The sequence below is a fragment of the Symphalangus syndactylus genome, chromosome 18, assembly GCF_028878055.3.
Source record: "Symphalangus syndactylus isolate Jambi chromosome 18, NHGRI_mSymSyn1-v2.1_pri, whole genome shotgun sequence".
NCBI classification, from domain to species: Eukaryota; Metazoa; Chordata; class Mammalia; order Primates; family Hylobatidae; genus Symphalangus; species Symphalangus syndactylus.
The window spans coordinates 86,943,775-86,960,010 of NC_072440.2; the positions used below are offsets into that span (position 1 = coordinate 86,943,775).

Below are 16,236 nucleotides of genomic sequence, written 5' to 3' on the forward strand. Positions count from 1 at the left end.
TACACTGCTTGGATCCACCTCTGGCCTCACAGGCTGTGTCTGTGCCTGCAGGACGGAGAAGAGCAGGAGGAGCCGCGTGGCAAGGAGGAGCGCCAAGAGCCCAGCACCATGGCACGGAAGGTGGGGCGGCCTGGGAGGAAGCGCAAGCACCCCCCGGTGAGTGTCGCATCCTACATACCCTCCTGTGCACACACACAACACACATGTGCCTGGGCTGTCGATGGCAGTGATGTGTGTCCTGCAGGGACCTGGAGACATTTAAGACCAGGTGATGGTGTGTACCCCTCCAGCTGCAGATACCCCATTCTTCAAATCCCACCCTCACATTTTCCTGTTTTCTTATTTATTTATTTACTTTTTTACTGAGATGGAGTCTCACTCTCTTGCCCAGGCTGGAGTGCAGTGGCGTGATCTCGGCTCACTGCAACCTCTACCTCCTGGATTCAAACAGTTCTCCCACCTCAGCCTCCCAAGTAGCTGTGATTACAGGCATGTGCCACCATTCCTGGCTAATTTTTGTATTTTTAGTAGAGGCGGGATTTCTCCATGTTGGCCAGGCTGGTGTCAAACTCCTGACCTCAAGTGATCCGCCCACCTCGGCCTCCCAAAGTGCTGAGATTACAGGCATGAGCCACTGCACCCGGCCACATTTCCCTGTTTTCTGTGTGGAGAACTGGAGGCCCTGAGAAGCCAAGGGATTTGGCTGGTTGGTCTTGGGCCTAAGACTTGGACCAGGCCCCTGACTCCTGGCCTCCCTCTGGAAGGTAAGCAAGAGGGCCTGCCAGAATCCCAGGCTGGACTAAGATCTCCCTGGACTGTCTATGCAGGCCGCTCCCTACCACACTCTCACCGTGGGTCTCAGCCCCCACCTGGAGGAAGGGAACTGAGGCCTGAGAGTCTGACCAAATGGGAAGGGGGAGATGCAGGCTGAGGAGTCTCTGTGAGGGAGCAGGAGAACCAGGGCCCTGGGGAAGGAAGTCCTGCAGGCATGTAGGCTGCAGGGCCAGCCCCAGCGCCAGGCTTCTGGGAACCAGTGCCGCTGAGGCCTGGGGGCAGCTCTGGAGAACAAGACCCCTGGGCTGTAGGAGCCTAACTGGCTTATGTCTTAAACTCAGACATGGAGCAGTCATTATTTCCCAGCACCAGAGACAGCTGGTTCCTTTCTTTTACCCGCTTCCAGCTGAGAATGGTAAACTTGGAGCAAGAAGGAAAGGGGGAGTCAGAGGCTCTGGATTTGTTACTCAGCCCTTCGAAGAAATGTTCTCAGCAGGCATGGAGCCCAGGACTTGCTCCCTTGGGGTAGAGAGCTGGGTTGAAGGTGACTGAAGTGAAATGGGACAGTAGAGGCGGGGGGTGAGTTCCTGGAGGTGGGAGGTGTGGGAACCTGCTGGGTACTGAGATGCACCCCTGCCAATTCTGCCTGAAGATTTGGGGTGGGGGGGGCGGAGTGAAGGCATTTTACTGGTAAGTAATTTTAAACCTTTTAATATTAAAGCAAACGTGGATATGTTATGGCCTGGAATGAAAAATTCACGTGACATTGAAAGATAAAACGGGGCTTCAGAGAGGACTTTCGGGCTGGCAGCAGACTCCAGATTCCCAGGGCCCCTGCACCCTCCCTTACCCACAGGGCACCTTGATGGAGAAGGTGTGGGAGGAGAGCCAGGCTGGAGTCAGAGCACACTGGTGACTCCATATTTGCAGCGTGCCCTGCCTCTCTCCTGAGGCTTGGCAACGTGCAATCTGCTAAGCAAACTCCTCGTGTCCCCGTCCAGTTTCTGAGGACAAGAGCCACTACCTGTAGCAAATAAAGACCCAGCAACCCTTTGACTCATCTTTGTGAGTCTCTGGAATCAGAGGGTAGCCACATCGCTGAGAGGTGGAGTGAAGCACTTGGGTGAAAAGGTACAAGGAAGTCAGGGGCAGGAGTGTGGGGACATCACCTAGACAATCACAGAGAAGAGGGGCCTGGCCGAGTGAGGGGAGAGGGGCCAGCGGTCCTACATCCCCTAGCCTGAAGCACGCTCCAGTGCAGAAGGAAAAACACTGTCTTTGGGGTCCAAGAGACCTGAGTTCAAATTCTGGCTCCACCACTGACCACCTGTGTAACCTTGAACTGCTGCTGCCTGAACCTCAGGTTCCCCTTCTAAAAATAGAGAAGAAAATGATGCATTCCTCCTTGCCCCTGTGAGAATGAAATGGTGTAAGCACCAAGAAGCCTCAGCAAAGGTCGGGCCTGCCCCTGCCTGGCCAAACCTTTCCTCTTCAGGAGGCCACGGCAACCATAGTTTGACAGAAGAGCAGCACCTTGATTTAATGCTTCCCAGCATGCGTCCTTGAGCAAGTCACCTAACCTCTCTGGGCTGCTTCCTCATTGGGAAAACATGGCTGCCAGTAAAACCTGCCCTGTCCACCTCCTGGGGCACTTGGCAAACAGCAAAACAGTCCAAATGTGCAGGCTGGGCCAGGCGCAGTGGCTCGTGCCCGTAATCCCAGCAATTTAGGAGGCCGAGGCGGGTGGATCACCTGAGGTCAGGAGTTTGAGACCAGCCTGGCCAACATGGTGAAACCTTGTCTCTACAAAAATACAAAAAGTGCAGAGCTGGCTGTGTAAAAAACCCGTTCCACTGCAGGGCCCAGTGTCCACCAGGCTGGGGTGCAGGCCTGTGGGGTGGGAGCCCAGCATCGGCCTCTCAGCAGCCCTGGGAGGCGGGGTGCATCCCGTGCCCCTTGTGGCCTGGATGTGTTCTAGCCCAAGTCCTAGGTTACACCTGACGTCGACTGGCCTCTCAGGAGAGGCCCGGGGTGAGGAGGAGCATGGGAAAGGTGAAGCTGATTGGGAAGTCAGCTGTTGGGAAAGCGACTCCTTGCACATTGGAGGAACCGAGAGAGACTGACCCAGAGGACAGCAGCCAGCATGGCCCTTCCTGGGAGCCCATGTTGGGGGATTCCTGCTGCAGCCAAGGCTCAGCCCTTGTGGCTGCAGGTGCTGGTCCTGGCCTCTTCCCCTCCCATGCAGGAGCACAGGAGAGAGGGCTTCTGAGGACCTGTTGCAGCTGCGGCCCTGGGAATAGATTTGCCAGGGAGCTTTAAAGCAGCTGAGTGTGTCATCCAGCTAAGCCTGGGGAGGGAGCTTGGCTCAGGTCCTGACAGGTGTGACGGGGGATGGGGACTGGGAAGTAAGAGATGAAACCCTGGCTGGAGACTGTGAGCTTCCACAGCCGGCGCTGGACAGGGAGCGTCCAGATATACCCACTAGTGCCCTCACCAGGTCCCACCCCCAAGCTCGAGAAATCCTGGGCTCTCTCCTCCTTTTGCCCCCAAGGACTGTCTGTCTTGGCCTTCAACAGGCATCTGTCCCTGAGTGCCTTCTGCCCCCTGGCATTGCCCTCACCCAAACCAGACTCCACCTGCCCCCTGCATGCCCAGGCCAGTGTGCTCCCTTCACGACAAACACTTTCCACTTCCTGAGCACTGACCACGTGCGGGAAGCCACCAGAGGAAGATGCCTTCTATTTCAGTCAAGTGTGCTGGAGAGAGGAGGCCACACATAATCACAGTAAATGTAGCACCGGCACGTCCTTCTTCAGGAACCCCCTGGGACTCCATTTTTTAGGGGACAGGATCTGAATTCCAGCCCCTCACCATCTGACCACTCCTTCCCCTGCTATGCCTGATGCCACCCCTTTGGCCACAGAAACCTCACCTTCTCACTGCTCCCCAAACACAACAGCCAGCCATTCCTCCTGCCCGCCCCTTACACAGTTCCACAGCCTGCCTTCTCTCCGCCTGCCCCAGCACCACAGCTCGGCAGAATCTAGCCTGAAAATGAAGCCCAGTTCAGCCACCGTGACCCACATTGGCCTCTCCCTTCTCAAACTGTCTCTAAAATTAATAAAAATGAACTGATAAAGACAAGTTCCAAGGCTACCGATCACACACATGGGACTGCAGTGGTCTGCAGACCTCACTTTGAGAAGCATTGGTTGTTACCTGTTGGTACAGAACTGAGTATAACTATTCAGAAGCTTTTATGTGTGTGTGACAATGTTGCCACATCCACGTGCTGTGATTTTATATTTTACAACCGTATCATTTCTTGGTGCATTGAGCATTTAAAAATCTGAAACCAAAGCTTGAGCTTTCACCCCCGACAGTTTGAAAATGCACCGCCATTGCATAATCGCTGAGCTGTGCCACACTGAGTTTGCCTGCTTCACTGAGGACAGAGACCAGCAGTAAAGGCTCATGGTTATGCAGCATGTTACTGCCTACAAAGGCCTTTTACAGGGGGTACCTCATTGGATGCCGACAAACCTGTGTGAGGTAGTTGGGGACCACTTTCATTATCCCCACATTCGGAAGAAGAGACCGAGGTTCAGAGAAGATGATCAGGACTTGGACTTCACACCTCCCAACTGCAAAGCCTGTGGTGCTTTTTTCTCCTTATCACTGCAGCCATGCAGTTTGGCTACTGGGTACCTACCCAGGGGTCCTCTTTCAGTTAATATGTGAATTCAGGGCTGCTGGAAAAAGTGTGTGGAACTGGTCCAAAAAGCATACAAAGAAAATGTAACTGAAGAGAGTTATTGACAGAAATACCAGGGAGCCTGTGTGTAAGTGCCGAAGGCTGCAGGGGGCTGAGGGCAAAGAGGTGGGCCTGCTTAAAACCAGCAACAGCCTGGTTGTCTGCAGCACTGGCCAGAGAGCCAGGATGCTGCAGTCAGAGCCGGCAACAGGAAACAGGAAGTCAGCTGCAGGGCAGGGCGGGGCTTAGGAAGGGAGCTGGCACCTGGGCCAGGGCTTGCGGGCTGGCCAGTGCCCATGATAGGGAGGCGGGGGCCGGTGCGTGGAGCTGAGCCCATCCGTGGGTGTGAGGTGGGGAGGAAGGGGCAACCTCTAAGGATGTTGCAGGGTGACAAGTGTGGGTGTCTGAGGCTGGTTCCTGCCTGGTCGCCAGCCCAGACAGTCCTGCAGAGGCCTTTGTCCTTCGTGGGTGGTTCCGGTTGGAGCCCTGAAGGGAGAGTTTCTACCTTTGCCCACCAGGCCCTGGGGGGTGAGTGGCCTCGTGGGGCTCCATCCCCTATTTACTAGCGATGCGTATTTATTCATTGACGATTTATACCCACCAACTTCCTCCAGGGTTATTTTTGCTCAGAGGGAGCACTCTGAGGTCACCTCCTGCTAAGAATAACCCAGAATGGGAGGGAGGAGGAGGAGGGGGCCGGGCGCTGGTGCTGAGCTCAGCTGAGCCCAAGCTGGTGTTAGGGCTGACCCTCCAACACCGCAGGAGTGAGCCAGTCCAAGAGGACAAACTGCCCCACTTCAGAGCAGATGACTTGGGGTAACCTAAATGGGGAAGTCAGGGAACCATTCTGCTGCAGGCAAAAGTCAGCTAGGTACAGCTTATGGCAGCTGTTGGAGGTTTGCAGCGCTGGCTAGCTTTCCAGCCTAATAGGACCTTTGATTGTTCTCCAAGTGAAGACAGAGCTCAGCAGCCCTGCTTGTTTTCAGATCGGAGCCGCTCCTGGGCTAACCCTCCGGACCTCGGCTGGGTGACATGGTGCCCCTAGCTTTTATGCACACAACTTCCTGACATCGTGTCTCCCACTCCTGGGCTGCAGCCCTTGGCCCACCCCCGGAGGTGGCTTTTCTTCCTGTGAGGCTGCATCAGTACACGCTGCTGCCCACTCTGTCTCCTCATGTTTTGGAAGGCGTGAGGAAGATAGGCCAACACACTGCTTGTGAGGTAGAGCCTATGGTTATGAACCTTGCAGCTCCACCCACCCACTCCCCAGCCTGAGTGGTGAAATCAACGCCCGCTACTGGAGTGCCGCATGGATGGACCTAGCCCGTGGTGGGGACTTAAGTGCGGTGGGACTCCTAAGGATGCTGGGGAAGCCAGGGAAGACAGAGGAGGTGGGGCTTGACCTGGGCCTTAGAAGGGAGGTGACATTTGGAGAAGTCAAGGGGAAAGTGAGAGGCACCCCCGACCCCAGCTGAGCTGGGTGTGGAGGAAGGAAGGCATGCAGGGCGGGGCGAGTGTGGGGAGGCCCAAAGGCAGGGGCCGTGAGCATGCAGGCACAGGCCTGGCTGAGGGGACTAGGGATTCATTGAAAAATGTATACGGGGCTGGGTGCAATGGCTCACGCCTGTAATCCCACCACTTTGGGAGGCCGAGGCGGGTGGATCACTTGAGGCCAGGAATTCGAGACCAGCCTGGCCAACATGGCAAAACCCCGTCTCTACTAAAAATACAAAAAAGCCGAACGTGATGGCACATACCTGTGGTCCCAGCTACCTGGGAGGCTGAGGCACGAGAATCGCTTGAACCTGGGCAGGCAGAGGTTGCAGTGAGCCAAGATTGTGCCGCTGCACTCCAGCCTGGGCTACAGAGGGAGACTCTGTCTCAAAAAAATAAATTATATATATATATATATATATATATATATATACATATATATATATAAAAAATAAATAGTAGCTGGGTATGGTGGTACACCTGTGGTCGCAGCTACTTGGGAGCCTGAAGCAGGAGGATCTCTTGACCCTGGGAGGTTGAGGCTGCAGTGAGCCATAATTGTGCCACTGCACTCCAGCTGGGTGACAGAGCAAAACCCTGTCTCAAAGAAAGAAGAAAAATGTTCTCAATCTTGATTGGAAAGGTAGTTTGCAGGCAGCCTGAGGGGCTTTTACTCTTTATCCTCTCTGAAAAATGTGTTATCTGGAAGGTTGTGCGGAGGCGGATATGACGTGATGGCAGTCGTGTTTGAGAAATTGGCTCTGGCACCCATGAGCATGGCGTTCATTCCTGAGCATGAGCACATGCTGGGAGAGGGGAGGGGGCGGGGGCGCCAGCAAAGTCCCAGGGCCTGTGGGGGGTGGCAGTGGCGGGGCAGAATTGGCCAAGCCTATGCTGCTGGCCCTGGGAACGCTGGAGAGGAAGGGGCGAAAGGAGGCCCTAGCAATGGCACAACAGGGACAGCATCAGCGTTGTTGTCAGAGACGAGGCTTCTGGAAGGGAGCAGATGGGGAAGGGGCCCCTGTCGAGGCCACCTTACATAGCTGGTCTTATTTGGGGAGCATTTAAGTAGAATCTCAGAATCTCCTTTTTTTTTTTTTTTTTTCCAAAAATAATCCCTCTGTTTATTTTCATCTCTCCACATCCCAGGGCCACCTTCAGCAAGTCATTCATTCCCACAGGTCCTGGCTTTGGTGGCCTTCCTGGGCCCCCATGAGCTTTTCTAGGGCCCGGGCTGCACCTGCATCGTTCCTCCTGTTGCAGGTACGCGCCGGCACACGCATCGGAGAAGACCTGTTGACGTGGGTTTTCTTTCATCATCCCCACCTAGAGAATTTTGTACATTTTGGTTCTCCTACCTCAAGAAAGACATAAGCGAGTTGGAAAAGCTCCAGAGAAGGGCACTAAATTGATCAAGGGGAAGGCAAGGCTGCCAAGAGAGGACAGACTAAAGAGATTAGGACTCCCCAGTCTGCAGAGACAAAGGCAGAGGACGTGATTAAGGCTATGAAATCATGTCGGGTGCGGTGGGCTGAGCACAGCACAGCTGGGGGGCAGAGGGAGGACACCCATTAGAAATTTCAGAAAGGTAAATGAAGCACAGAAAAGACAGCACCGTCTTCCATGGTGGGTTCCCTTCTTACCAAATCCGTCACCCTAGGGATGGCAGAAACTGAAAACAGAAGCAACTTCAAAAGAGATTTACTTAATGTATGGGATCTCTCATACATAATGGCTTTTTGGTTTTTGTTTTTGTTTTGAGACGGAGTCTCACTCTGTTGCCCAGGCTGGAGTGCCACTGCATGATCTCAGCTCACTGCAACCTTTGCCTCCCAGGTTCAAGCAATTCTCCTGTCTCAGTTTTCTGAGTAGCTGGGATTACAGGCGTGCACCACCATGCCTGGCTAAATTTTTTTTTTAAGGGTCGAAGGGATTTATTGAAAATGAAAGTACACTCCACAATGTGAGAGCGGGCCTGAGCATAGGGGGCTCAAAGGCCATTTTTTTGTATTTTTAGTAGAGATGGGGTTTCACCATGTTGGCCAGGCTGGTCTCGAACTCCCAACCTCAGATGATCCGCCTGCCTCGGCCTCCCAAAGTGCTGGGATTACAGGCGTGAGCCACTGAACCCAGCCAGCATAATGGCTTTTTAAAGGGAGCCTCCAGCTCACTCTGAAATCCTTTGAGGTTGACTTCAAAAAGCACAGCCAGGCCCATTTCCAGGTGGACCAGTGTCCCCGCTGGAAACAGAACCCTGAGTGGGCCGGCCACTCACCACGCATGGTCATTCTGGCATCCATTTGCCGTGGCTTGTGATGGCCTAGCCAGGCCACGGACTGAGTGACCTCTAAGGTTTTGCTGAGCCCAGAGTTCTCTCCTCAGACACACGGGTGGAGAGATCTCTGGGCAGGAGGGAGACAGGCAGCTCCCAGCAGACGTGGTAAGGGGAATGTTAGGACCTGGAGGGGGTGCCCAGGCTGGGATGAGAGTTTCCAGAGTCGGCCCTCTGTGGCCTCTGGTCCTGCCATACCTGACCCCACTGGCTGCGCTTTTAGCCACCCTACAGGGAAAACGGAAATTGGAAGAGTCAGGGTCCTAGCTTCATAGCGTTGGAGCCTGCTCCATCCACCCCAGGAAGGCTGAGCAAGGGGGCTTCTGGGGACCCCTGGCCCCTCCTGGAGTGGGCATGGGGCAGGCGTCTCTGGCTCTCCCTGCCACAGGCCACTTCCAGCTGCTATCAGATCTCTGGTAAGGGCTGCCAGGGGGAAGGGGGCTGCAGGAAGGGCGGGGGCGGGCAGTCGTGGCCCCGTGCCAATGCTTCGGGGGTAGAGCTGCCCTGCTTACGTGGACATGCAGCTGTTTCCTGAAACTGGAGTCAACCTGGAAAGATTCAGGCTGGTTGAGGGTGATGGGCCTGCAGAGCCGAGGAACTGGAAGGAGCGAGGAGTTGCGGTGCGAGTGGAGGGGCTCACTGGTGTGTTTGTGTTGGCATCGCTCAGCTTCCTTGCCCCCCTGTGTCCTGTGGCTGGCAGTGGGTGTCTGCAGGTGTGGGGGTGCCTCCTTCTCCTTTCTGTGCATGTGACGGTGAAGAGTCCGTGGCTGGCCTGATGCCAGGGTTCCTGGGTGGCATGGAACGGATCTCACGGAGGCCTTAAAAGCACCATGGCAGGCCCGGCCCTCTGGGTGACCAAGGTGAGGTCGCCCCTGCATCTGCTGGGCTCTGGGGAAGAAGGCAAGAGGAGCTCCCGGTGGGAACAGAAGAGGCAGGGGAGGAGGGAGAATGGCATCTACCCACCCCCCACCCCACAGGACCCCCCTTCCCGGGTGAGTGCTGCATGTGGGCTGCAGCCTGGGGACAGGGCTCCTTACCCCAGGTGCCAGGGCCTCATCTCCCCTGTGCCATGACCCTCACCTCTCCTCCTCCTGGGTTTTAGTTTTTCTGTGTAAATAACTATAGTAAAGCAACACTTAAAAATCACTTCTGGCCAGGCGAGGTGGCTCATGCCTGTAATCTCAGTACTTTGGGAGGCCAAGGTGGGTGGATTACCTGAGGTTGGGAGTTCGAGACCAGCATGGCCAACATGGCGAAACCCCATCTCTACTAAAAATACAAAAATTAGCCGGATGTGGTGGCACACGCCTGTCATCCCAGCTACTAGTGGGGGCTGAGGCAGGAGAATCGCTTGAACCCGGGAGGCGGAGGTTGTAATGAGACGAGATCATACCATTGCACTCCAGCCTGGAGAACAGAGTGAGACTGCGTCTCAAAACAAAAAAAAAAAATCACTTCCATAAAATTAGCTGGATGTGGTGGCACATGCCAGTGGTCCCAGCTCCTTGGGAGGCTGAGATAGGAAAATCGTTGAATTTGAGGCTGCAGGGAGCTATGGTCACACCACTGCACTCCAGCCTGGGCAGCAGAGTGAGACCTTGTCTCAAAAAAAAATTTTTTTGTAATTACTTCCGTAAGAATAAAAAGTTAGGTGTGGTGGCAGGCACCTGTAGTCCCTGGTACTAGTGAAACTGAGGCGGGAAGATTGCTTGAGCCCAGGAATTCAGGGCCACAGTGAGCCGTGATCGTGCCACCGCACTCCAATCTGAGTGACAAAGTGATATCCTGTCTCTTAAAAAAAAGAAAAAGAAAAATCGCCTCCCCATATTGGGAGTTTCAGACATTGCGCCACCCTGGGAGGCAAGGCTTTGCCTGGAGTGAAGGAGGGGCAGGAGGTCTGGGTCTGGCCCAGACTTTGGGCAAAGGGGGAAGAGGAGGCGGCGGCAGGGCTGGGGAATTGGTTCTGGCTGGGCAGGCCACAGCAGAGGGCTCCTCCTTGCCTTGCCTCTGGCTTTTGCTTGAGTTGAGCGCTGCTCAGGGGAGGGCCAGCAGCCTCTGCCCGGCCTTTCTTGGGCACTGCACTGCCGCCTCTGCCTTCTCCAAACCCTGGGGGTGTTTGTGAGCTTGCGCTTTTCTGAGACTCAACCCAGAGCGGGAGTCGGCCTTCAAATGCCTCGCCTGTACCTGGGCCATCCTGGAAGCTTTACTGCTCAGAGGCGTGTGACCCAAGGCAGGCCTCAGAAAAGCAAGTATCGTTCCAGCTCCCCTAGGATCCCCGTGAAAATTATATTTATTAATTTTATAAGCATATGTATGCCCAGTCCTGTGTGGGATGCTAGAGAGCCGTAGGTGGAGAGGCCTACAAAGTTAAAGAAGATCGGCCGGGTGCGGTGGCTCACCCCTGTAATCCCAGCACTGGGAGGCGGATGGATCACCGGGGGTCAAGAGTTTGAGACCAGCCTGGCCAACATGGAGAAACCCCATCTCTAAAAATACGAAAATTAGCCAGGCATGGTGGCAGGCACCTGTAATCCCAGCTACTCGGGAGGCTGAGGCAGGAGAGTCGCTTGAATCCGGGAGGTGGAGGTTGCAGTGAGCCAAGGTCACACCACTACACTCACGTGGGCAACAGAGCGAGACTCGGTCTCAAAAAAAAAAAAAAAAAAAAGTTAAATAAGGCAAGGCTCACAGTCGAGGAGGGAGGCCACAGTAAACAGATAATTAGATTCAGAGGTATGAGGTGTAAGGAGATTGGGTGAGAAAGCGCTTTGTAAACAAACGTGGCATGCATCGGCTGGGACAGGAGTGACAGCTGCGGTGGGTTCACCCCCACCCTTCAGGGCGAGGCTGGGCCAGCAGCTGTCCACACCTGCCAACTACGGGGGGCTGAGGGGTCCAGATCCTTCCACACACAGACTTTAAAATGCTCCTTAGAAGACAGAAAGTAGAAGAGTGGTGACTGGGGGAGAGGCGACTGGGCAGTTAGTGTTGAATGGAGACAGTTTCTTTTTGGGATCGTGGAAAAGTTCTGGAGATGGATGGGGGTAAAGGTTGTATAACCATGAGAGTGTACTTAAAGTACACTTGAAAATGGTTAAAATGGTAAATGTTATGTATGTTTTACCCCAGTTTTTTAAAAGTTTAAAAAAGTGTTTCTAGGCCGGGCACAGTGGCTCATGCCTGTAATCCCAGCACTTTGGGAGGCCGAGGTGGGTGGATCACGAAGTCAGAAGTTCAAGACCAGTCTGGCCAAGATGGTGAAATCCCGTCTCTACTAAAAATACAAAAGTTAGCCAGGCATGGTGTCAGTGAGCTGAGATAACGCCACTGCACTCCAGCCTGGGCGACAGAGGGAGACGGAGTCTCCTCTTTAACTTTGTAGGCCTCTCCACCTACGGCTCTCTAGCATCCCACACAGGACTGGGCATACATATGCTTATAAAATTAATAAATATAATTTTCACGGGGATCCTAGGGGAGCTGGAACGATACTTGCTTTTCTGAGGCCTGCCTTGGGTCACACGCCTCTGAGCAGTAAAGCTTCCAGGATGGCCCAGGTACAGGCGAGGCATTTGAAGGCCGACTCCCGCTCTGGGTTGAATCTCAGAAAAGCGCAAGCTCACAAACACCCCCAGGGTTCGGAGAAGGCAGAGGCGGCAGTGCAGTGCCCAAGAAAGGCCGGGCAGAGGCTGCTGGCTCACTGCAAGCTCTGCCTCCTGGGTTCACACCATTCTCCTGCCTCAGCCTCCCCAGCAGCTGGAACTACAGGCGCCTGCCACCACGCCTGGCAAATTTTTTGTATTTTTAGTGGAGACCGGGATTTCACCATGTTAGCCAGGATGGTCTCAATCTGCTGACCTCGTGATCTACCTGCCTCAGCCTCCCAAAGTGCTGGGATTACAGACGTGAGCCACCACGCCTGGCCAAAAAAAGTGTTTCTTAAGCCAGGCATGGTGGCTCATGCCTATAATCTCAGCACTTTGGGAGGCTGAGGTGGGCGGATCACCTGAGGTCAGGAGTTTGAATCCAGCCTGGACAACATGGTGAAACCCCATTTTTACCAAAAAATACAAAAAGTTAGCCAAGTGTGGTAGCAGACACCTGTAATCCCAGCTACTTGGGAGGCTGAGGCAGGAGAATCGCTTGAACCCAGGAGGCGGAGGTTGTAGTGAGCCGAGTTTGCGCCACTGCACTCCAGCCTGGGCAACAAGAGCGAAACTCCATCTCAAAAAAAAAAAAAAGCGTTCCTTAGATAAAGACAGTCCCTGTCCTTGCCCCTACCCTCAGCCCAGGGTTTTTCAAAGACATTATTGCCATTTTGTCTAAACTAAATCTCTGTTGGGGGGGTGTCCTCTGGTGGGGTGTTTAGCAGCTTCCCTAGCCTCTACTTACTAGATGCCAGCACCTCACCCTAACCATGTGGCAGCCAAAAACGTCTTCACACACATGCCAAAATGTCCTGGTGGGGAGGTAGCAAAATCGCCCCAGTTGAGAACTACCGCCTTAACCTGCCTCAAAAAGCTGCTCACAGGAGAGGACTGAGGAAAAGCCAGAGGCAAGGTGGGGGTTCTGCCCAGAAGGAAAGCGAAGGTTGGCAAACTCGGAGGGACCCCAGGAAGTGGTGGGCAGGATTTGAAGACCCAAAGTGAGGCATACCGGGTGTGGGTAGGTGGTCAGTGGGTGACAGGACCAAGCCGTACTGAAATCTAGAATGATACTAGATTCACGACCCTCCTGTGGCCCCCATCTGGCCCCACACAGGAGGAGAAGTGACGGGTACTTACTGCGGCTTTTCCCGTTCTGAAATTGTCGCCTGCAGCTGCACCTGCTGGTGGTGCCTTCTAGGATGGTCGGCACCCCCAACCCAGCCCTCTCCCAGATAATGGGCAACATGAGTATCTCGGGGGTGTGCTGTGTCTCTTTCAAGACGACTGTCAAAATAAAAGGAAACAAAAGCAGATTGTTTAACAGACATGGCAGCAAAGCTGAAACTCCCTATAGCTTGAGTGCAGGAGGTTCTCACTTTTAGCCTTATCTTTGTCATTCAAAAATCAATTGTGAATATTGTCTGAGCACCTGTCAGGTGCCCCACTCCCTGCTAAGTCTAGCCGAATTGAGCAAAGTCTCTGCCCTCCAGAGGTCAACAAGCTGTGGAGACAGGGGAAAGGAGGGGAGGAGAGTGGCTGGGAGGAGGACATGGAGTTGGGGGCAGAAGAGGCCAGGCCTGGCTGGGGTACCCCTCCCTCCTGGGCTTCCAGGCTGAGGTTTCTGCCCTTGTCGCCAGGGATGCCTCCTTCAGTGAGCACCCAGCTCTTCCCCAGAGACTTGGACAGTTGCTTCAGGCCATTTGACTGGGACCTTGTTCCTTCCTCTGGATGGTTTTGTCCTGCTGGTTACCCTGAGCCCCAGAGAGCCCTATTGAGGGGCCACACTTAGCTTGAGGGAGTTCTTGATGGGTAGGATGAATCAAGGATTGAGCGTGGCAGAAGTCATTGCCCCCCGCCAATCCCAGAACTTTGGCTGAATCGTCTCATCCAGAACCCAAGAGAGCAGGTGAGCAGGAGGGGAATGGTTGGGCAGAGGACGGTGTGGACCAGATGCGGGAGTGGGGATTTCAGCGGGTGAGCTAACCTGGGGCTGGAAATGTGCAACATGCCCCACTCGCCCATCATCTGCCCAGCATGCCCGGCTCCCACCTGGCTTTGGGGGCATCTCTGGGAGAATGGCGCATCTGGTGCTGTTGCAGACTGGGGTCTGTGGGCAAGGCCAGGGCAGGGCTTATTCGTGTGCATGAATGACTGGGTTGGTCGGGAGCCTGGGGCTGTGTTGGGCCTCAGAGCCGGCCCTCATAGGTCTCTATGCTACGGAGCCAGCAGTCAACAGGAAGTGAGTCCCAGCATGAGAGGAGGCCATGTGGTCCCAGGCAGGAAGTGAGTGCAGTGGAGTTGCCTCCAGCAGCTTTGCAGGGCTCAGAGCCTGCCCCAATCTGAGGTGTCTGCAGGGCAGCAAATGATGAGAAGAAAGGAAGATGCAGCCATGAAAAAGTCTGGCTCTGACCTAAGCTTCTTAGCTCAAGTTGGCCAGGCAGGACCCCACGCACACCTCCGTGGTAGTGCCATGTTGGGGGCTTTGGGGTACCTGGAACAGCTGGACCCCAGAAGGTGGCTGCAGTGCAGGGGTACACTCCATTCTTCAGGCTGCTGGGGCTCATGACCGAGCCTTGAAGGGTGACAGGGTTTACACCAGGGAGGACCATTCTAGGCTGGAAATGCCCTCTTTGCTTAAGCAGGGAGGGAGGAGAGGTGTTCTGAGTTCTGGGGAGGGTCCTGACACACAGGATGGAGGCAGGGGCGATAGGCAGGGGTCTGCTGTTCCACTTTCCTTCCTGGATTTGGCCTTCCTGGCTCTGCTGGCATCAGCCCAAGCCCCCAAGCGCAGCGGAGGACTTCTCGCTTTTACCAGTCACCTCCTCTTCCTCTCGTTGCAGCCCTCTGCCTCCAACTGCTGAGGAGTACACACATGCAGCTTTCTATGGGTGCTTCTCTCCTGGAAGCAGGCCTGCCCAGCTGCCCTGCACAGCAGGAAAGGAGCTTGGCAGGCCCTGCAGTTCCTTCTGCTCCCCCTCTGGCTGCTCCCTGTGCCCAGGTCCCCGTCCAGGGAGGAAAGCATACCTGAGAAGACTCTGGTTTTGTTTTTGTTTTTGTTTTCCCAAGGCCCTTGTCCCTAATTGCCACCTCTGGGGGTTCCTCGCCGAATAACAGTGGGTTCAGAGTTCAAGTCCTAGACCGTTAGAGCAAAAGCAGCCTTGGAAATAGGGCTTTGCAGGGGAGGGGCTGGGGACCCAGTGCTGTCTCAGGCTGTGCACTCGAGTGGTGGGAAACTCTGGAGGGAATTGGGCAGTATCTCTGCACATTTAGCTGGACAGGCCCTTTCACCCGGCCTGACCACTTCTGGAACTCCGTCCCATGGAAACACGCAGCTGTACAGAGCTGTAAGTGCAAGGGTGTTCACTGCAGCGAAAAGCAAATCAGCCCAAATGCCCACCATCAGGGAACGGCATGCATACATTTTGGAGCATCCAGATCCATCTGCACTGGGATGGAGGGATGCCCACTCTGCTTGTTAAGTGAAAAAGCAAGTTGCAGAACATTACGACTAGTATGATACCCTTTTGGAAAAAAACATTTCTGGATCTGAACGTGTATATGAATACATATGTATAAACATGTAACTTACACATGATTGTCGATGCATAGAAAAAAATCTGGAAAGGATGCTCACTGAACTGTTAATAATGGGTAGCTTAGGGGAGAGATTTTGGGGATAGGGAGCTGAAATAGGAGCTTTAACCTTTTAGCATTATTCATTTTTTTTTTGTATAGTTTGATTTTTTTTTTTTTGAGATGGAGTCTCACTCTGTTGCCCAGGCTAGAGTGCAGTGGTGCAGTTTCAGCTCACTGCAACCTCTACCTCCTGGGTTCAAGTGATTCTCCTGCCTCAGCCTCCCAAATAGCTGAGATTACAGGCATGCGCCACCATGCCCAGCTAATTTTTAGTAGAGACAGGGTTTTGCCATGTTGGCCAGGCTGATCTCAAACTCCTGACCTCAGGTGATATGCGAGGGAGCCCACCTCAGCCTCCCAAGTGCTAGGGTTATAGGCGTGAGCCACCACGCCTGGCTATAGTTTGATTTTTTTTATGATATATGTGTCTGACTTTCATAAGTAGAAAAAAAAAGACAAGAAAGACAAAATCTCCATTGGTCTAGACCAGTCATCTCCACCTGACAGGTGGGGAAACTGAGGTGCTGAGAGCAGTGCCTTCCTTATCTGAGGCTTGCTGAGCTGATGCTGCCTTTCTACTGGGTAGGTGTTCTGCATAC

The 16,236-nt window shown here is 54.1% G+C and overlaps 1 protein-coding gene across 3 annotated transcripts in view; it reads left to right on the forward strand.

Moving 5' to 3' along the window:
• DNMT3A (DNA methyltransferase 3 alpha) overlaps positions 1–16,236 on the forward strand; it is a 110,462-nt gene that overhangs the window by 42,120 nt on the left and 52,106 nt on the right. For all 3 annotated transcript variants that reach the window (XM_055254480.2, XM_063623913.1, XM_063623914.1), the window contains exon 3: positions 52–156. In XM_055254480.2, the coding sequence (XP_055110455.1) occupies positions 52–156 (105 nt within the window). The remainder of the gene's footprint in view (positions 1–51; positions 157–16,236) is intronic.